Genomic DNA, 22,818 nt, shown 5'->3' on the forward strand with positions numbered 1-22,818 from the left:
AGGTTGCTACTGTTGAAGTCCCATTGTTACTATGTAATACATGAATGCTAGAATCAATGTTGTGCAGATCACTTCTGCACTACCAGCTGTAAAGTCTGAAGTTTGGTTCCCTATCAAGGCTTTCTGAATTCTATTACCTCACATCTGTTGTTTAGACTTGGCTCAGCATCAATTTCTGAGCCTCTGATTGCTGCCTGCTGGGAGGGGTTCCTGGTCTCCACTGCTGGTGATCCTAATTTGGGCTGCCAAGCCCTAGTACCCCACACTGTGTGCCTGAGGCCTCGCCTCGGCACCCTGTTCTGTCCCTTGGGTCCTCTGGACTTGCCTATTCTGACCAGACTGCCTTGTCTTACTCACGTGTGCTTTCCTCCACTACACCACCTCTTTGCTTCCCTCATGCTGCCCTGCTCTGCCCTACTTCTCAGCATCCCAATTCCAGGCTGCCATCTTTTCGGTAACCCTGGATCAGCACTGGTTTCTGAGGACCAAGTGATCCGCTATTAGAACTGCCTGCAAGAAGCCTGCCTGCCTACAATCCAAGCTGCCATCCTTGCCTTGGCCACCCCAGTCCTAAATGTACCACCAGCTCCCCTAGCCTCTGTAGTCAAACCCTAGGCTGCTCTAGTTCCCTTTTCTTTTGGAGGTGGGGGTGGGGGAACCACACCAAAATCTTGTGGTCTTTCTGAACCTCCCATCTCTTTTTTCCTATGCCCAGCTTTTCCAGACTTGGCCAGCTTACATATCGCCAACGCGCTGCTTTGTTCTCAGCATGCCATTAACCCGACTGCTTTTACATGCCTCCTCTGCAACCTTTAATGTGTTTCCTCTTTACAATTCCCTTTAAGTTCTCCCTTCCAAGCAGACGAAGCCAAGACACTAGCACACTCACATCATAAAATTTATGCAAATCCAATTAATCCAATCAAAGCTCGTTTGTGTAAAAGCCTGTCTTATGCGCTCTTTAAAGTCATTCCCCATGAATGGAAATCTTAATTAGATGACTAAATTTAGAAAGATAGAGCATCTTGCAAGAAACCCGAGCACATTTAATCCTTAATGCTATCTGGAAAATCTGAGTTTCACCTATCAAGAATAGTAGGAGGGTGAGTCAAAAATTATCCGCACTCTGGCTGTAGAATTTACAGAAGTTTTAATATAACCAGAGTGCGGATAATTTTTGACTCACCCTCATACAATTCAATTACACATACATTTCAACCCATGCTTTCTAAAAGAACTGCCCAATCATGTCCTCATATTTCTAGAGCAACATGTAGATGCCTATTTTTCACTTTAGTATCCAATTTAAAATGAGAAGACTGAAGACATTTACTATACAGGTGAGCACACCTGTCATGTAATTTATAAAATGCAACTCAAAATGACCTAATTATAGAAGCAAAACACCACAACAGTTAACAAAAATATCCTAATTTAAATTTTAATTCCGCATACTAACATAAGCTTTTATAACTGTACAAATATGGATCTTTTAGCATTGTCCATGTCGCAAATGATGATTTAAAATCATGTAATACATGTGTCAGAGGTGTTAACGTCTCAGCAGCTATCTAATTATCAGTTTATTTCACAATGGTATTTTTATTTAAAAATAGGAAAATATAAGTACTCTGGAACACACTTGGCGGCCAAGACCCATGTGATGAATAATGCCCTAAAACTCTAAAAAGTATTCTAATGTTTCTCTTTTAGTTTACCAAATTAAAATCAGTCACAGAAATAAACTTACTTTGTAAGACAGGTAGATTTAGATGCCCCATTCTGCAGACAGATCAGGTGAGCCTAAGTGGTTAGACTGTGTATCACAGGTTTACCTCTTCAAGATGGTAACAGAATTTTGACTTCAAACTCCGAGTATTATTGTAATGTACTTTTTACTAAACAACCTTATGTTCTGAACCTAATTGCCTCTGTGCTAGACATCTTTCCATTCCAGACATTCTTGGAATTTCTCCAAACAAGGTTTCTCCAGCCTAAATGACATTGTGCTTGTTCTTTGCTTGGAACACTCTTGCCTCATTTCCCTGACTAGCTATCCCCTCCTCTCAGAAATCTCTTTCATTCCTTCTTCTTTTTCCCTCACCCCAGCCCACTGTCAGTTATCAGGATTAGTATATTTTAACTTTCCACATACATGGGACTTTGAGTTCCTTGAGGACAGGAATCTCTTCCTCCATCTTTGAATATGTAGAACCCTTAACACACACAAAGCCTTGTGCAGGGAGAATTGGTAAAGGTTTTCTAAAGAATAAATGAAGGAATGAATTACTGAATACCAGATCATTGTGCTTTAATGTGATTGCTGGGAGGCTATTTATTTGCACCCATTTGATTTGGAGAGGAACTAATTTGCACTTGTTTGCTATTTTACTCTAATTGGGAAATCCCGAATTTCAATGGAAAGTATCCATAAACAATAAAATCCTAATTTCATTTTCCTGGTTCTTCCTGAAGTTAATTGAAGTTGCTAAGTGATTCTCCTGCCCCACCAGCACTGAATCTTTCCTTACTCATTAATGTCATTCTCTAAAGCACCACTAATTTTTATCACTCTCCGAGGAAAGAAACTCTTCTCAAAAATAGTTCCATGTACTGAGTCAAATGTTTCCAGTCTTAATCTATGATTACTAATGAAAATGTAGAGTATGATTCAGAGACCCTGAGTGACAATAAAATCATGACTCATCTCATTTAGAAACCCTGCCAGCCATCTGAATTCTACTTCAGAACACCAAAAAAGTTTTCAAATTTATCATACATGCAAACCTCACATGTAAAATGTATTGGTGGTTTAATTTACAAATAGAATGAAAGATAATGTACTCTTTAAATCAACCAATTTGTTTTGAGGAAAATTTTAAAAAAGTATTGAAATAGAGAAAATGCCACACGATGGAGAAAGAGCACGTGCTACATAAACGCTTCAGTAGTGACAATTTAAGTTACAAAAGTATGTGTGATGGACAATTAAAGACACGGGGAAATGAAATAGTGGTTACAGAAGCAAAACATGATGATGTTAAAGATTTTTAAAACAAAATGATAGGTGTTTGAATATTCTTCGTATGAAGTGAATAAGACTTATTTTGAACTACATTCTATATAACTTTAAGTAAATAAAAAAACTGAGTACACAGGGAAAATATCTGAAATCAGGGATCACTGGCAAATAAAGTAAAATATTAAAGATGGGTTTTGGAAAAATAACTTGGACTTTATGATTTAAGTATCTATGAGTGAGTAAAATTATAAATAATTTTAATTTATGCTCCTCTAATTCTCTTAAAATACACAAATAATTACTTATTTGAAAGGCACTATATTAGGCATTACATGGTGAGCAAGAGTCAAAGATACACAAGACATATTTGCTGTTCTGTAAGAATTTATAATCTTCTGACGGCCACAGAATTTGAATGTAATTATCTATGATGTGTAGCCATGTAGTATACTACATTGTATACGCTACGTACAATTGGAAGCATTTTAATAGTCACTTGACGCCAAGAGGGCAAATCCAGTTAGAAGAGGTTGCCTGGAGTCCTGTCTTAAGGACTAAAAGCCCAGATCAGTCTCAGTTGGTGAGAAAATGCCACCGTCTCTTAGCAACATCTGCTGTGGTCATGGGAGAAGAACAGTGTACATCATCATACAGCATTTTTGCCTGCTTGACAAAAAGTTTAACCTACTCCCTTTACATATGAGATAACTGACCATAAGGTGACTTTATATGGATCCTAATGCTAACGTATTAAGAAAAAACAGCATGCAAAAGTCCTGCTGTATTTGCCAGGGGTGAAAGTACACCTGAAATACATCATTCGGTGCTGGTGTCACACCTTAAAAACATAGGACATATGAAGTAAAGTCAGATGTGAGTGGCCCAAATGGTAAAATGGTCTCAAATCCATGCTATGTCAAGATGAAGACTGTAAGTCTTAAGAAAGGAAGAGTCGGAGAGCTGAAAGATAACTTCATACATTAAGAAACCATCTAGGTCGTTCCAGATGGCTTCAAAAGGTGAGAGAGACCACTGAGCAGAAGACAGGGAGACAGACTTTCATTGTAAGACAGAGTGTCCTAATAGTCAGACTTGTTTCATGCCCAGAAAGGGCTGCATGAGTCAGTTTTCTGCCCTGGGTGAAGTTCAAACCCTTTCAAACCAGTTATCTAATGATACAGCAGCCAGAAAGCTACTTGACTTTCTCAAGGTAGAAAGGTCTCAAAGGTAGAAACCAGCAGAGCAAGAAGGACAGCTCAGGTCACCTGCCTATGAGTCCAGGGAATCACTGCTCCTTTTATTTATTTATTTTAATTTCAGATCATCATGAAACTTGTGAATATAAAATTTATTACCAATTCTCTGCATTCACTATTTCCATAAACATAGCATGTTACTGCTACTGATCCTTTTCTTTTGTCTTGCGTTCTCTCCAGTGCCCCATCCCGACCAGCAACTACTCCTGTTTTATGGAAAGTATATAAGATATGGGGAAAGATTTATATTATTTAAAAAGGAGTTTATAGGAAAGATAGATTACTATTGACTAAACACATCAAGGAAAGAGTTATGAAAGAGGTATGACTGAAGTTGTCCAAATTAAATACACATTATTTAATAGATGGAAACAAACAGCAGAGAGGATTACAGAAAGCAGAGAACTGCATTTTCTCAGGTTACTGCTGTTTCCCAGGAAATGGCACCACAGGACTGGACCAAGTTCTGAGAATATCTCCAAGTTCCCTTCAAAAAAAGAGAAGACTTCAAAATATATAAATATATAAACATTTATCCTTTTCCCTGAAACATATTTATATCACTAGTTCTCCCATGCCTCTAACTAGTTGCCAAACTTATGCTGAACTATTATGCCAGACGTAGTAACTATATCTTGAATGCAATAGATATGCTATGTATCAATTATATACAGTGTGATAATTATATTGTGTTATGCTAAAATCACATTATAGGAACTGAAATTCTGGGAGGTATGGATGGGAAATCGAAATGCAGAGGAAGGCAAAACTGGTATTTCTTCATCACTTCCTTCCTCCCTCCTTAGGCAACATCTCCAGCAAGAGCTGAACTCTCCTCTATGGTTTTAGCTCCCGTGAAATAAATCATTTTAGATTCCAACTTCTGTCCCAGACTCTGATAACCCCATCTCCTTCCTTTGTCTCTCCAGTCCTGGCAGTTGTAGCAGTGGCTTTCTGCTATTATGTAAACTCTGGGTGGCCTCACCATTTCCTGTTTAGCTTCTCAACTTTCCCATCATCTGTGTAATCAACTCCCTAATTAAATTCCCTTTGTTTTAAATTAAAAAAAAAAAAGAACTTAAAGTCTGTGTATTAAAAATGGTTAGGTTTTTGTTATATCCACTGGTAGCGAGTTTCAAATATAGTTTTACTTCTTGTCTGAAAAGATGTGATGTTGGCAACGTAAAAGAAGGCATCACAGATCCAAGCGATTTGCGAATTAAATGTTCTTTTTTCCTTATCTGCTATTATGTCTTCACTGTCACAGATTAAGTGTTAATTGTAAATACAATATTCAGGAAGATGTTTTCAATCAACACTATAAAGTCATCAGAAAAAAAGCTATCATAATAATCACATACTCTTCATCTTCATCTCCCAACTAATACCACTTTTCAGAACAATTTGTTGCAGGTGGTCTTAACCTCTACTGGAGATGATAAAAAATTTGGTAGTGGAGAGGAGAACCATCTCTGTGTTATTAAAAGCTCATATCGGACTTCCTAGGTGGTGCAGTGGTTAAGGATTTGCTGCCAATGCAGGGGACATGGGTTCGATCCCTGCTCCAGAAAGATCCCACATGCCGCGGAGCAACTAAGCCCGTGTGCCAAAACTACTGAGCCTGCACTCTAGAGCCCATGAGCCTGTGTGCTGCAACTACAGAAGCCCACATGCCTAGAACCCATGCTTCACACAAGAGAAGTCACTGCAATGAAAAGCCCGCACACAATGAAGAGTAGCCCCCACTCACTGCAACTACAGAAAGCGTGTGTGCAGCAACGAAGACCCAACACAGCCAATAAATACATAAATTAATTAAATAAATAAAAATAAATTAAAAAAAAAAAGCTCATACGGAGCCGCTCTGCCCAGGTATGTCACTTCCTTGCTGTGGGGCCGTGGGCTAGTTGCTTCATCTTTCTGTGCCTCAGTGTCCTCATCTGTCAACTGTGATAACAATATTGCTTATCTCTAATGTTGTGAGAATTAAATTAGTTCACATGTGTATGATATTTACAACAAAGACTGATGTATATCCAGTGCCCATATATGTAAGCTATTGGTGTAATTTCTCATTAGCTGCGTGGCCTTGGGCAAGTCATTTAATCTCTCTGGCCATTCATTTGGAAATTAAAAGATGAAACTAAATGATCTCTGAGGGCTCTTTCATGATGAAAAAGTCCCAGCTACAAAGAAGCATAATCTCTCTCACAATGGATTCACAAATCTTTTCCAAAAATGGAGTGGCAGAAAAAGCCTGACAGTGTGGCTTGAATAAAGTGTCTACTGGATTCCTCTATCTGTATTCTAGACTGAGGCCCAGGAAAAAGGAAAAGGGGACCCCAAGGAACCATGTGATGGAGCCAGCGAGAAGAAGAAACAAAGGTCTCTTTGTGAAAGACCAAAAGGGTTGTCACGTAGTTTTGACTAAGTCTCTTCATTCATTTTAGTCACTGAGCAAACCCACACTGGACAGGCACGTGTGAAGGAAGAGGTCATTGCCACCAACCCAAAGATAGTGTTTTGTTTTTTGACTGGAGATGTCAGGAGCTCATTTTAAATTACAAGATGAGGCCCCAGGTGCACTGCCTTTATCCAAGACTGTTCAGTTTTGCTGTTTGGGAGAACATGGCATTCTGCTTTGATGAGATCTCTGGAAATACAGGATGCTTCTCAGTGTCAAGAGTGCTTCTGTGCATCCCAGTGTGAGAAAAAGCTAAATCTGAAATCTCGATAAAAAATCTCGACAGAAAAGTACAATTTCTGCTGGCACCACTGAGAGCACCCTTTAAAAAAAGGGATCATTATGCTAGAAACACAATACACTATTTCCTCAACATAGAGGTGCTGGTGATGTCAACACAAATCCTTAGAGAAGAAAAGCGTAAGTTATTTTGGTAATGTGTAGATATGTCAGGACTACATCTGTATTTAACCACCCATGACTTCATGAGTCTTTTATTTCCTGATACTGCTTTGAAAGATTTAGAGAAGGGGGAGATTGGCTCTAATTCTTGTTTTCGGATTTGGAGCAAGTCAAGTAAATTCTGTACGCCTTATTTTCAAGGTATGCTACACATGGAAGGTACTCAACAAATATTTGCTCAGGGAAAGAAGGAATGAGGAAGGGAGGGAGGAAGTCCTGACAGTCACAAGCATTTTATCAGGAAGGTCACACTCCAAAGAGGCTGCTGTGAGTCTTTTTTGCGATCATATGCTAATTAACAACTAAATTAGCACTGCAGATATAAAAGTGATTTTTTATTGATGAAAGTAGTGACTTTTAGTTAGCATGATAAGTGCTAAAAATGACTCTTAATTGGTGAAATTCAGGCTATGTGGATTGACTAAAATAGTTTGGAGACTTGAATGATCAGGGTATAAGACTCCAGTGAGGGCTGTAACCTATACCCCAATGACTTGTTCTCAACGGTTAGGAGGATTTCTGCTTGAAGCATGTCAACCTGAGGACACAGAGTCACACCTTGGCTATGCTGAACCTTTTATACAGGGTTTATACACTTAAAACACCTCAAAGGACAGAAAGCTGCCAGTTCATTAAACTTACAGAATAGGGTGTATGGATTATTTTGCCTATTTTTAATGAATGGTTATTAAGTCACTGGGTACTCAGTGGAATTTGCTCATTATAACCTCATCATCACAAACTTCAATTAGTCCCTGGATAATATATCTACTAAAAATAACCAAAGTTGGGTGTGATGAGCCAGATTACAAAAACCCTGATTTTGAGATGCTCAAGTCTAGTGATGGAAACATGAATAAAAACAAATACAACAAAAAGCACAATATAAGATTATTTTAATGCCATAATGTGCTACAGACACAAAGGAATCATAGAGGAGAATGCAGCTGTCTCATCTGGGGAAAAAGATCTACTCAGAGGAGTTGGTGCTAGGTCTGAAAGGATACAGCAGAATGTTTCAGAAATATTTTTTTTCCCTGAGGGAAAGTGTGGGGGAGCACTACAAAGGTTAGAAGTAAGGGAGATAAAAATGAGTTCACACCAAAGATTAAAAAATTAGTAAACACCCAAAACACAAAGAACACACACAAACACACTTCCACTCACATATAGTCTCTCTGTGAGAAACATCCACCAAAAGACTGTCTTTAAAGTTTTAAATGCACCTGATCTTGAGAAAAAAATCCCTGGGATTCTGTTTTTATTAAAAAAAATGGTGATTTAACTGACAGTGAGTCTCAAGCTACATCTGTTATTATAAGACTAAAAAAAGTAACCAGCCTGCTGAGTGAAAAGTGGCATTCTCAGAAATAGTTTAAATAATACTGAATATAGAATGCTATTTCACATATTTTTACACTATCTCCCATCAAAATGATATCATTATGATTTTCCAGAGTCTGTTTAAAAGATCTTCCTAACTATAGGTTAAGGTCTCTGACATCAGAACTTGCCTCCCCGACGTGTATGGATGGGAATGCAGAACTGGGAGAAGCAAGTTCTACTGGCTATTCCACTGGTCTTAGGAACCAATGAAGTTTTGTCTTTGAACACAGATTTTATTTTATTTTTTTAAATTTTTATTGGAGTATATTTAATTCACAATGTTGTGTTAGTTTCAGATATACAGCAAAGTGACTCTGTTATACATATACATATTAAATATGGATTTTTAATTCCCCTTTTCATGTCTGGTTGTAACTGAGCCTATACATTTAAAAGCACAAGGACGCTGTAAAGAGCACAATGATATGTAATTAATATGCTTTAACTCTCCCCTGCCTTCTAGGAATGCCACCATTTATGCTATGAATCAAATTACTGGGCAACGGCAGGTAGCCAAGAGAGCATCGGATTTGAAGTGATAGATTCAGATCCTAGATGTGGCATTTACCCAGTGCAGGAATTGCTTAAGCTCCCTAGATGTGTCAACACACATAGCACCTGAAATAGTTAATGTGAAGAGTAAATGGTTTACCACATCCATTCAACAGAAATGGTTAAGGACACCTGATATCCTTTTGCTGTGTACTACCAATAAATGTTATTGGCACTTATGTTAAAAGAGCACCTATCACTGAGTACTTAATCATGTTTATATTTAATTCTTAAAAGGTGTATTATCATTAGCTCAAACTTACAGACAGGAAAGCTGAGGCTTGGAGATACAATTCCATGCAGGGTGTCTGAACTCTTGAAGGGCAGTGAATACACCTCCCACCTCATACACGTCAAGTAACAGCACTGTGTCCAGCACATAGTAGGTGTATTATCATCATTCCAAACTTTTACAAATAAAGACTTTTGGGCACAGTACAAATTTAAAAATTAATATGATGCAATGCACACTTAACAGATGGTATCAACATTGCTCCCTGGAAGCATTATTTCTTTCAAATTACACAAATAAATGGGATGATTCTTCACAATAATCTTGACAATAAAAGCTTATTGAAATATTTTGAAAAACAGCATTGGGTATTAGAGTAACAGTCCGTAATATTTAGTCAGGCAATTTCATATCGTTGGCTTTTTATTTTATTTTTGCTATTCTTTCTTCAAGAAAATAAGAAACCTTATTCATGTTTCTACTCCACGAAGTAAGTGTATTAGGCAAAGCCATGCTATAAGCAGTCTAACCATCTCCAATGCCCAAGCAGCTACATAACCCATATAATCTGCTCACATTATGTTTTCCTCACATGCATGAAGTGACTTAATTAATGCCTCCAAAGTGTATTTACATCCACTTGATTCTCAAAACAGTTCTGAAAAGTAGGGAAGGCAGGCTTAAATACGTCAACATTTTTCAGATAACGCAACTGGTGCAAAGAAGCAACAGGGATAATGAGTGACAGGGGATGGAGAGGAAGGGGAGAAGAGGAGAGGGAAAGGAAGACAGGGAGGGGGAGAGACAGGGAGAAGGAGAGGGAGAGGAAAAGTGAGTACCCCCCACCCCCATCACAATCTCCTAATCAGTATGCAAAGGGGAGGGGATAAATGACAAAAAAAAAAAAAGGGAGAGACTATCAAAGGAATGTAGAGAGGGAGAAGCCGGGAAAGAGGGAGCTTGAAGATGAATGAATGAATATGAATGAGAGTATCTAAGTAAAGCAAGGGCCTAAGAGACATAAGGAGGAGTTTACATAAATCCATGAATCCTCAAAGAGTAGTTCTTAACTTTTAGGAATCTTGGGCATTTACGACAATCCGACAAAGCCATGGAGGCTCTTACTAGAAAAATGTATACATACACACACATACATACAGCATTTATAACACAATTTCAGTGTGTTCACTGCCCCCCCCCCCAAATCTAGTGCTGGGTCCCCTTTTAGGAAACATATCATAGAAATAGAGGCCCCCTCAGCTCTCCGTGCACCGCAGTTCGCACATCTAGAACCAGAGGGTGGTTCCACAGAAAAGCAGGTGCCCGAAGCACTGTACCAACGTGTGCCACAGAGATAAGAAGCGTGGCTGCAGATCAGGACAGAAATAGCTCTGAATCCCTCCTGCTGCCACCCACCTCTCCACATTTCAAGCTTAAAAGGAAACAAAACAATTTCTTACACTACACACTGAAACCATTATCTACACTGGAATACAAAGTTTCCCATCAAACCAGAAAAAAATGAAATTGAAGATAAAAGGTTTGAGAAAAATTTGACCCTTCCAGTATTGAAGCCCTATGACTAAATATTTTTAACAATTTGTTTAATGTGTAAGGATAAAGGTACACAACAAAAGAACGAAACGCACAGACTTTGACAATTCTAGCACTGTCACTGTGGGACTCGGGACTGGTCATCTCACTTTTTTACATTCGAGTCTCCTTCATAAGTTTATTGTGAAGATTAATTTTATTAATGGATTGAAGAAAACTTCATACAAGTCTGACATCTAATCTCACTAAACATCCTATTTCTCATTTATAAAGTGGGCTTAATGATAGTGCTTACATTTAGAAAAAGTACTATCATGGTGAGCATTAAATGAAGTAACATTAAATGTATGTTACGCAGTATCTGGTACATAGGAATTACTAGCTAGTGTTAGCCTCAGTGAAGACATGGAGGAGTAGTCAAAGGTAGAAATCACTGACTTGATTGGAAGAACAGAGTTCTGACTGAGTTTTACTGTCCTTGCTATTCAGACTCCCCAGTTTTTGTGGGTAATGGATTGAACCGGGCAGCTTCTGTCCACCTCGAATATTTTATCGGCCCTGGAACTTACTAACTAAGGTATTTTGCTAGGTGCCTTAAATAGATTATCTTGACTAATTATCCCAACCTTGGGAGGACTAACAGGAGCTACCACGTATAGAGCTGGGCACTACTCTGATACTTACATATGTTAACCCATTTCATACTCATAGGATTTCAGTTTTACAGTAGAAGAAACTGAAGCATAGAGAGACTGGCTCAAGTTCACGCAGCTGGAAAGTAGCAAATCTGGGCTTGCAATCTGATCCCAGAATTGTGATCTCAACCACTACAGGTATTGCCTCTCAGAAGGTAGATTTCTTAATCTCCAGTTTATGAATAAGAAAATTTCCCCAAACTCACACGGATAGTGAGAGAAAGCAGGATAAGAATCCAGATTGTCTAACACCAATAGCTGGGCTTTTTCTCCTGCACCACACCACAGGAGTTCCAGGAGTGGAGATGGGTGGAGATAGGAGAGGGTACCCAAGGCAAGGTTCAAGGAAGGACAGGTCTGTGGGAAAGCTTGAGGCTTTGATTTGACAAGATGGAGCTCTGGATATGAGATGTCTTTCCATTACCAACTAATTCCACCACATTTAGTGATGCAACATCCTTGGTATAGCGGCAGTAGCTCCATGTTTCAGAGTCTCAGAACCCAGAGGGAGCTTCTTGAGGATGCAGGTGTAAACAATCCGAAATGTTCCCTAGCCCTCAAACCTGCCCCACTCAGCGATCTTTTGCTCTGTCTTCATTCTCTGTGAAGAGGGATGGTCTAGCTTTGTCTCCTTCAAACCATCTGTGTTGCTCAGAGATCTAACGAACAATAGGGGCTAGTGGCCAGTGTCCGAATTTGGGGGGCAGAAACGACTGTCATTGCCAGGTCTTTTAATCAATGAAAAACAAAGATAACTAAATTTATACCTGTGAATTCTGTAGGTGGTGCTCTGGTAAATGCTATACAGATCAAACTAAACAGTACGTGTTTTCAAAGAGTTTATAAACCATGTCATCTTTGTAAATGAGCCCAAATTACAGGTGTTCTCTGAAAACACAATTAAAATAATAATATTTCACAACACAAAACAGACTTGGGGACAAAGAGGGTAACGTTATCTTACACAGATATTTTAATAATAGAAAAGCCCCACGTTACTGTCCCCAAAATGTCGTAACATAGCACCCATCAGATAAGTCCCTAGTCAATTCCCAACAAATGGCAGAAAAACTCAGCCCGACATTCCAGGACTCAGCAATGAGACCCTAGTCTTCCTCTTCAGCCATATACCCCTGCATTCCCTGCACACCACTCTTAGAAACAAGACAGACCAATCGCTGTTTCAAGAGTACACACTGCCTTTTCTGCTACCAAGCAGTTGCTCGTGTTCACACAGCTGCTTCTGTGATGTCCTGACTCAAACTCCATTTCAGCCTCTCCTTCAAGTCACATCTCAAAAGCCACCATTTTCTTCATGAAGCCTTTCTTCTCTCCAAATAAAAATGATCTTGTCCTCTTCGAATCACCAGAGGTCTTTGCGGTATATATATGTGTGTATGTATATATATGTGTGTGTGTGGTGTGTGTATATACATGTATAAAATGTTCACATAACACTTTTATTATGGTGATTCACATTATGACTTTTGGCATGATTATTTAACTTCCCAAATTAGCTTGTAAACTCTTTAGGATCAGTGACCATGGTTTACTTCTGAAATTACGTTTATAACCACTACTCTGGCTGATATGGTACTTGTAACACAGGAATTCAATAAGCATTTACTGAATTACTATTTTATTAACAATGTTAATGATACAGTGATCTCTTATGGAGTATCAACTATGGGCTAAGGATGATATTTCTATATCTCATTTAATATTCAAAATCCCGTGACTTAGGAAATTAAGGATTAAGGAGCTTTAAATTAGTTGTTCAAGGTTACACAGCAAGTAGAATCCCCAACTCTTAACATAACAGCAGGCTACACTTTGAATCTGAATCCAAACTTGTCAGACTCCAAACATGTGCCCCAATTCAACAATATATAAAAGTGATAAAATTTAAATAATATTTTGCTTTTAATTTTTAGATAAATATGTCTGGCAAATTTGAAACAAAACCACAGATTGTGGTAGTGAGGAGGGCTACTTTTCAAAATTAATTTTCAGGATTAGAAATCAGTTTTAAAAATTAAAAACATATATTATGAAGAATCTGTATCACTACAGTCCAAAAAATGTAAAAGATGGAGAAAGAGACCATTTGAGTCATTTATTTAGAAGAATGATTTATGAGTAAGCTGAATTTGCATACTATAATAGAAAAAGCACAGGCTTAGGAGCTTGACAGAGTAGGGTTAAAATTCTGGGTGTAGTGTTTTTTGCCTTGGTCCTTGGGCAAGTTACTTAATCTTTCTAGACCTCAGGGTTTTCCCAAAGGATAGGTGACAGGAATAATAACTGCTTTCATAGATAATGCAAACACTACATCGATACAGGGTATATAACCCAACAAATGATGGGCACTACTAATATTAATATTAACAATATTGTTTTTGTGCAAAGTGACTGTGCTAAGCCAGTGTTCTTGAGAGGAATGGAAAGGCAGGGCTGCCGTTACTGTTTCCAACCTTTCACACCGTGAGAGTATACTACTGGGAAGAGCAGAAGGGGAAACAAAGGCCAGCAGCACAGCTAGCCGGAAAATCCAACGTTTCCTTCTCTTCAGACTGAGTCCCAAGTTCTCTCTCTTGTAACTAATGAACTGAAAATCAAAAAATGGAAATCGGGCCTTCCCTGGTGGTGCAGTGGTTAAAAACACGGAAATCAAGTTGGATCCTCCCTTTTAAAATCTCTCAAGTACATTCTAGATCCCCGCCCCAGCAGCCGTTCTCATCTTCTTTCAGAGAACACGTTTTTTGGAAGTAGGACAAGCAGTATGACATCTGGCATCAGTCTCACGGGCATCAAACACCACACCCACCATTTTTGTTTTCAGGTGCTTCTAGTTCATTATCTGACCCTCAGAGTCCTCAAATGTTAATCGGAAAGGCTGTCTCCTGGAAGGGCTGCTCCGGGAAATATATGCAGCCATGACTATTCAGTGCCCAGGACAAAGTAGGCACTCAATAATGACTAATTAATTCCCTTTCCTCTCCGCGGTTCTCCTAAGTGGAGAATAATCAATTTCTTTGGGCAAATATGTTAATGTCTCTTAAGTGGCACCTGCCACCGTGGATGGATGGTTAGGACCTGGAAAGTGCTATCTCATTTAAATAAGACACAATGGTAATTAGCAAGGAATGAGTTACAGACATTACTGATTACGGCTGTACCCAAATCAGTATCCTGAGAGTGACAGGCTCTTTTCTTAAAAGAAAAAAAAATCCTTGAAAAATCCCTGAGCTATTCAGTCTCCTGGAAAACATGTGTCTGGAAACCCATCTGCAGAAAGCAAAAGGGCTCGAGAATGACCAATTTACTTTTTTCTCTTATAGTTTTTCAAATAGAGGAGAGAGAGTACAAACGTGAATCTGTATTTGGGGTTTCTCACATATTTTAGCAAATTACAATTGAAAAAAACAAAACAAAACATTTTCTGGTGCAAGGTCTAACACTTTTCAAACCAGTATGCTGGAGCCAGATTTGAAGTCAACTATCACAGTCCCTGTGATAAAGTTACTTTGAAGTTATCAAGAAGTTCCTTGCTTTGTGGAATTCCATTATGTGTGTTAGAAAACTTTTCATTATTCTGTAAATTATAAACTCATTTCCCCTAAAATCAAAGAAAACATGAATAGCTAAACCTAAGAGATAAAACAGACGTTCTTAACATTCATTACTGCAATTTACACATTCAACCACTGGGAAAAAAAGTCCCTTTCCCTTCCCTCTTCGTTTTTAATTTCCTATTAGTTATCTGTTGAGAGAGAGAGAAAAAAAAAAAAAGAGAGAGCAAGCGCGCGTGAGAGAGGAGCGGTACCACAGGAAGGGAACCTCTAATATTTTGACAATATTAAAGGAACCATAATAATGTTTTCTGAAAAAACACCACCAATTCTCCTACCGATAACTTTGCACCACATTCACATAGGTAAATTATTACACGATTATCATCCTAATAATTACACATGTGTAACTGTGTATATATATGTGTGCATGTGTCCGCATAGACACACACACACACACACACACACACACACACAGTTCATAAATCCAAAAGGCATTCTCAGAAAGGCTCTGTGAGAAAAGGACTTAAGCCGCCCAGGGAATGGAACAGCCTATAAATAAATCTTGTAATTTAGGCACAGCTCCTGCTTTTCAGCAAACACTGCCGCTGGAGCCTCTTCATTTAGGAGTTCTCATATGCTTTTTTAGATATTTGTTCCCTGGGCAGCTTAGTCTCATTGGCACTTCCTTTCGAAAGAGAAGGAGGCGGTAAAAAGGGAATATGTGCCCCGACTCTGGAAGCAGGAGTCCCTTCCACACCCCAGCAATTGATATCCCTCTCCCGCCCGCCGGCCCCGCTGCTGCTTGTCTATCCGACGCAATGTGAGAGGTGGCGGCCAGCGGAGCAAGGCCACAGAGCAGATGAAGTCAAGATTCAACCCGATAACTCACCTCCTTCCCAGCCCCGACTCCCACCCATTACCTCCTGCAGCCCCCTTCCCTCCCATCCCCCTCGGTGTCACCCTACGGTGCAGCCACCGCGGGGGAGGAGGTGGGGGGTGCGGGGGTGACAGGTGGGGAGAGCTGGGGGCTTCCTTCGCACCCACCCCGACGCGCCCTAGAAGAATGTCCTCTGAGGAAGGGGCTGCCGCCAACTTGCAAGAACTTAGAAGGCAAAGGCTGCCGCGCCCCGACCTCGGCGGGGCCTCAACCTCGAAGGCGAGGGGAGGAAAAGGGGAGTCGGGGCGAAAGCAGGCACCCCCGGGCTTACCACGAGCACAGGGACCCCGGCGGCCAGCGAGTAGAGGAGCACGGGGGGCACGGCGCTGCTGTCCTCCGGGCCCGGGTAGGGCTTGCGGTAGGCGCTGTCGTGGCAGAAGAAGCCCTGCACGTTCACCGTGAACGTGTCCGTGTACTCGAAGTAGTACGCCAGCATCACCGTCCCTGCCATGATCACCATCTGGAAATAGAGCATGCTGCTGGTGAGCGCCGCGGGCAGCAGGGGCATGCACGCCTCCCGGGCCGGGCCGAGCCGAGCGGGCGGCGGACGGGCCCCCTCCCGGGTCCGCCGAGGCAGCCACCGGGGGCGCAGCGGCGGGGGCGGCGGGAGGACGAGGCGCGCGAGGCGGGATGGAGCCGCTGCAGGAAGAGGCGGAGGCTGGTCCGGGTTTCGAGGCGCCGGCGGGCTGCGGAGGAGGCGGTTACCCCTGGACGAACCCCCGCTCCCCTCCCCACCCCCTGCCCGCCGCAAGCGCCGCCCGCCGGGGCGCGGGGTCGCGCGGGAGGGCGGGGAGTCCCGGGCGGCGGGCGGCGGGCAGGCCGGAGACCGTTCGCGATGCGGCCGCGCCGGGCCGAGCCCCCAGGCCCGCCCGGAGTAGGGGCGGACCGGGCGGCGGCGGCGGCTGGGACGGCGGCACCTGTACCCCTCGGAGGGCGGACGCAGTGGAGCTGGAGAAGCTCCTCGCAGGGGTAAAAACCAGAAAGGGGGGGAGGGGAGGCAGTAGAGAAGGAGCTTCTAGAAACTCCCTTCTGAGGCAGCAGCTGGGTGGTTTAGGAGACCCGCACAACGCCTGGGAAAATGGTGCGCGGACGCGTCTTCGGAGCGCAACCCCCCAAAGCGCGAAGTGCCCATGCCGCGCGGCGACTCTCAGCCCGTGCTGCCTTGGATTCCTTAACCCCGCGCAGGACTCACGCCCAGCGCTGATTTCTAGGCGCAACGAGACACCTCGTCTCAGAGGGTTTTAGATGCGGAATTCTTTGCCCCCTCCTCCAGCTTCCTAGGGCTGTGTATGTAAAAACAGAAATCATAGCTCGAGAGCTCCCGAAGCATCATCTCCTGTACCACGGCCCCTTCCTCATTCACGTATTGTCCTCTGGCTCATCTTCTCCATTTCCCTTTATTAGGTGCTTTTGAGACGAGGCATTGCAGATTCCTAGGAGCCAGCGGCGGCAGCCACTTAGGGAAGGGAAAAGGGCCATTTGCCTCACCTCGCTATTCCCGGAGTTCCCGGGTACTGCCGGGATTCCCCAGGGGTCAGGTGAAGGGAGAGGGAGACAAAGAGGGCTCACAGCACAGGCATACAAAACACACCCATACATTGGTCATGCACGCGTGTGTGTGTGGGTGTGTAAGTAGCTGTGCAACTGCATGTATGTAAGGAGCCCGTTTCGTGATGCCATGTGGGTCCCCGCCTGGAAGATTAGGCTGCAGACTGAGGGGGCTTGGGGAGGAGGGGAGCTTAGTGGAACCTGACACAGCTTACCTTCCACTCCAGAGAGCAGGTAGGAAGCCTGAATGCAAGGCGAGGGGTTGAAAATACTCCTAAAAGCCCTGCCCTTTTCAATACAACGTGGAATTACCTTAAGAGATTTCTAGAATATTCATTTCAATGGATTGTCGCTTGATGATTTTTAGAGGTGGGCCTTCATCATCAGGAAAAAAACATTTTTCGGCTAAAAAGGCTTTTAAATTTGGCAAATGATTGGTGGTTTCAGGATGAGATAATAATGGCAGTGTGAATTTCTTTAATGTAGAATATTTTACCCTTCACGTTATTACAGACATCATTTAATAACTAATTAGTTAGTGTTTACAAGAAGAACAACACTGAAAAACCTATATAATAAGCAATTTGGGGCACTGGGAGCAAACTGTTCCTAAATGGACAAGAAAGATTTATCATATTATGGAAATATAACTACTACAAAGATACATGGTCTGGTGCTACATTCAGAAAATCATTCTAAGACTGAAAGGGTGTTTAAACTGCAAATCTGACTCTAAATCCTGTTTAGTAGAGTTTTTGAGAGAATGAAGTTAATTTTAAAGGGTAGTTTTGAAATGTAACTTTGGATTAAGGAGAATCTAATGTAGGTAATGTATTCAAACTAAGGAAAACATGCTTTACTTTCGAAATTAAAATGCAGCATAATGCATTGTTACAGTGTTATGTGTGCCTAGTACTGTGTGTGTGAGAAAGCTGGGTCCTTGTCTCTCCTGTTTACCACTCTGTCCCCAGTGTGAGCAGTGTACGGTACATTGTAGGTATTTAATCTTTGAATAAATTAAGGAAATTACTCGTCTAAGAACAGCAGTGAAGTGTTTTCACATATACAATTTATGTCAAGGTTAGTGAATTACAATCTTTATGTCCCCAGATAAACCTAGGCTGTATACTTTTTTGGTACAAAGGGAAATGTAAGAGCAGCGACTCTGGTACTGCCTGGGTTCAGATCCCAGCCCTGCCACTTGCCGATTCTGTGAACCTGGGCAAGATGCTTTTCCCTCTTCCTACCTTAGTTTCATCACCGGTAAAATTGGGATGATACTAGTACCTACTTTACAAGGTTGGTATGAGGATTATGGATGCTCATTTCATTATGTCTGGCACATTGTGTTTAAATTCTATAAAATTTAACCTCTGGTCATACATGTATCTAGCCTGCCTTAACCCAGGTCATTCTAACACCCATCACCAGTCACTTCCTTCTCTTTTCATTGCTTACAAAATGATTCTGGGTGTATCCATTTTTCTGCAGGAGTGTCTATTTTTCTGTAGATTTATGCACATTCTGTGTTCTCTTTCAGATGGTATACACCTCAAGAATAAGGTATTATTTTCCTTCAGAATTTTCCTTATCCCCACGATTCGTTCATGTTCGATGGTCAAAAAGTGTTGTTGACTGACTCATGGTTGCCTGATCATCCAATGATGAAATTCAAAGTTAATATTGAATCTTAATTCACATTATAAAGATACCAACATTAAACTTCCATGAATATTTGAACAGCTCAGTTATCCGTAGAAATGGTGTGAGGTGGATGAAAGAGCTTGGGCAATGTGCCCTTGGGCTGATTACTTTACTTTCTAAGCCTGAGCTTCTTTGGGGACAAAATGAACTAATTTTTCTTACCTCTGGGCTTATTTCGACAATTAAATGAGAATATGTAAAGTGCTTGACCCAAAGAAGGTACTTGTTTAGAGTTTCTTCATTTTATTTATTTTTGAATCATTTAATTCTTTAGCAAAATATATATTTTCAGCTTCAAAGACTCCTTTGGAACCCTGCCTTGATTCTTAATTTAACTCTGTTTCTAGATTAAAAATGGCACTACTCATATTTTTCTTTTGGAATCATGCCCAAATTAATTTAATTTAATTCTTAGGCATATAATTGTGCTTTCAAATGTAGCAATCAGTCTTTCTTAACAAAACACTGTCCTGTCCAAATTCTCCCCATCTCAACTCCTACCACAGTAGATAATATAGGTCAAAAGTGTGGTATTTATAACTCTTATTTTCCAACTCCCAGTGATTCATATTGTATTTATTAGTGCATGACTTAACAATAACTCCATCCTACCATGTTTCTCCATCTATAAAACATGAACCATGATAAATACTGGAATAGATCTTGGGGGAACCATTTATCATTTCCAATATCTCTCATCTACCCACTCCAATACTCATGCTCTAATAAGAACTATTAAGATGCTAGTCTGCCATAGAAAGATGTAGTCCTCATCTATGTGGTTTATAACTTTTCTTCTATAGATAGAAGACAATCACACAAAAAGTCAGGGTGGAGGGGACCTTTAGGTTGGTAGCAAGTGCAAAGACCGTTTGAGTAGTCCTTGGGAAGCCAAGCATTGAATATTCATGGATAGCTAGATGAGTGAATGTATTCTTCTTCTTTAAGTTTGAGAACTCAAGGTGCCTGCTAAAAGGGAACAGGAGATGGACCTGGCTCCTCAAGATTATGACCAATCGAATTCTGTACAACAAACCTATGAATATTGAGAGCAAGATTGAGATTCTCTGCTCAGGTTCAAGGATTTGGACCTCATTGGTTTATAGACAGAATGTTCTTGGCAGAGATGCCTGAGTATTTCCAATGACCAAAGATACAGAATTATAAACATTGGTTTCCATGTGTTTCAGGTAACTGAGAGGTAAACTCAAGCATTTTTCTGAAATTTTCTCATTCCATGTGCAAAAACAGAGATAAATAACTTTGATTTCGATGCATAGCTGAGATGGTAAGGTATGAAGAATTCAGAAGGTTTTACATAAATGGACCAGGGAAGCTCTCCAAAAGAAGGATAGAGTCCTTCTTTTAAAAACAACAATTAAATCTGTATTCATGATGCTTAACCTGTGCTGGAGATGTTTAAGGAGATTCACACATGTGGCAAGTTACGTGACTTTGTGCTAATGAGGAACTTTAAATATTAACATACATATTGGTAGAAGATCTCATGGCAATAGGTTTGGGAAAAAAGGCTTTTTATAGGCCAGATAACTACATTCAGAATAAGTAAGGGCATCTTGTAATTCATTCTAATACTTATTGAATTGCAAAAGACAATATCTTAGATCTTTATTGACCTGAATCTAGAAAATGAATGATTACACTTGTTTACTAATTTCCAGACAATTTGATATAGAGAACACCCCTGAAGCTTGAATAAGAAATAAGATGTAGGACTGGTTAAATCAAGAAATGTGCTTAAACACATTCACATAAACTCAAAGGGACAACATCCTCAAATGCAAACTAAAGAGAGCTAGGAGCATTTGGGATTACACATTTGACCGCTTTGTTTTTGACATCATAGCACACTGCATCCTCACAGAATGATTTTCAGTGCTTGATTTAGAGGTAGCTGCTTTCTTAAGAAAACAGGAAGAAAACAGCTAGAATAGTAATTTGTATGTCTGTCTTTGAGGTTCCAGCTGTAATGGAATGTTTATCTCAAAGGCCAGATGCTTCTGACCTGGGTAAGTGGTACTTATCTTCAGCTAGAACCACTGAGATATCTTTAAAGTGCCTTACTCTGTGACTGTGTTACAGCTATTCTATTCCTCTATATTTCCAATATTTAAAATTTTCACTTTAAAAACAGTTATCATGAATGAAGCACATATTTTATTAGAAAACCTATATTTCACTGAATGTACAAGCATGAAATTGATGAACCAAGTAAAAGAACCAAAATTTATTAAATATTAAGGCTGGAAAAGAACAGAAAAACTTAACTAACATGCTATCATTTAAAATCATTATATTATCCTGTATTAAAATTAAAAATTGAAATTATTAACATAGCAAAAGTTAATTGGAACATGCTGCTAATAGTTAAACTGCATGGCTATGACAATCATTGAATTGTGCAGCCTCTCTGAATCCCAGCCTGCTCATCTGTAAAACTGGGTTAATGAATATTTACAAAGACATCAAATGGCTTATATTTATAAAATGCTTCATAAATATTAAAACACTGGACAAATCTACATTAGAAAACATTCTGATTAGGAGGAGAGAATACCTAATCTGAGTGGGTCCTGGATTTTCTCCCCAGCACTGAGTTTCAACTCACAAAAACTCAGATTAATTGCTGCCTAGTCTGTCGCAGTGTCTGTGAATATTGAATTGTTTACCATATGTTTCAATGATAAAAAAAAATTATTTTGTTAAGTGTAAATCTATGGATCCATAACATCAGGGGAAGTGTCAAAATAGTCAAGGTCCCTAAGAATACCTTTAAACAATTATTAAGGTTGAGAACATCGGAATGTGTCAGTTAAATATGATGGCTAAGCCCAAGGACTGGGGACTCTACAGAACGGAGTTCATATCTTTACTCTGTGGATTCATAGTTGAGGGACCTTGGCCAAGTCATTTTAATTTCTATAGTGTCCTAAAATGAGGATAATGTTGCCTCCTTCACCAAAATGTGGTGTAGAACCTTGGCCATTCACGACACTAAATGATCATTATGGTTATTGTTACTCTTCTGGTATAATTAATCCTGCCACTGCTGGATCAGCAGAACTTTTATTGATCCATTTGGAAATGTGCCTGCATAAAATTCTGCTGAACTGTCTTTGCGACTTCGTATTACTTGAAGACACCTGAAAGTCATTATGTGAGCTATGATAAATGAGAACCATCCTACTAAACAAAATCACAAATCCTGCTAACACTTTGAGAAACAAAGTTTCTTTAGTAGCGATATGGAGCATGTGGGGCAAACTATGGTGATGACAGCTGCAGGTCCTTTGTCAAAGATACAACTTGTGAATGCTAATCAGCATTTGTTTAGTTGTCCTTCAATGCACTAGGTAATGATTGAAACAAAGATACAACAGAAACTAGACACTCAAAATGGTTCCTTATGT

The 22,818-nt window shown here is 40.3% G+C and overlaps 1 protein-coding gene across 1 annotated transcript in view; it reads right to left on the reverse strand.

Annotated features, from left to right (window-relative positions):
• The window catches only part of PLPPR5 (phospholipid phosphatase related 5), a 110,473-nt gene extending 93,739 nt beyond the window's left edge, over positions 1-16,734 (reverse strand). The window contains exon 1 of the mRNA XM_057748287.1: positions 16,407-16,734. Coding sequence (XP_057604270.1) covers positions 16,407-16,643 — 237 coding nt within the window. The 5' untranslated portion in view covers positions 16,644-16,734. The remainder of the gene's footprint in view (positions 1-16,406) is intronic.
• Between the last annotated feature and the right edge of the window lie 6,084 nt (positions 16,735-22,818).

This window comes from Hippopotamus amphibius, chromosome 1, assembly GCF_030028045.1.
Source record: "Hippopotamus amphibius kiboko isolate mHipAmp2 chromosome 1, mHipAmp2.hap2, whole genome shotgun sequence".
In the NCBI taxonomy this organism is placed as follows: Eukaryota; Metazoa; Chordata; class Mammalia; order Artiodactyla; family Hippopotamidae; genus Hippopotamus; species Hippopotamus amphibius.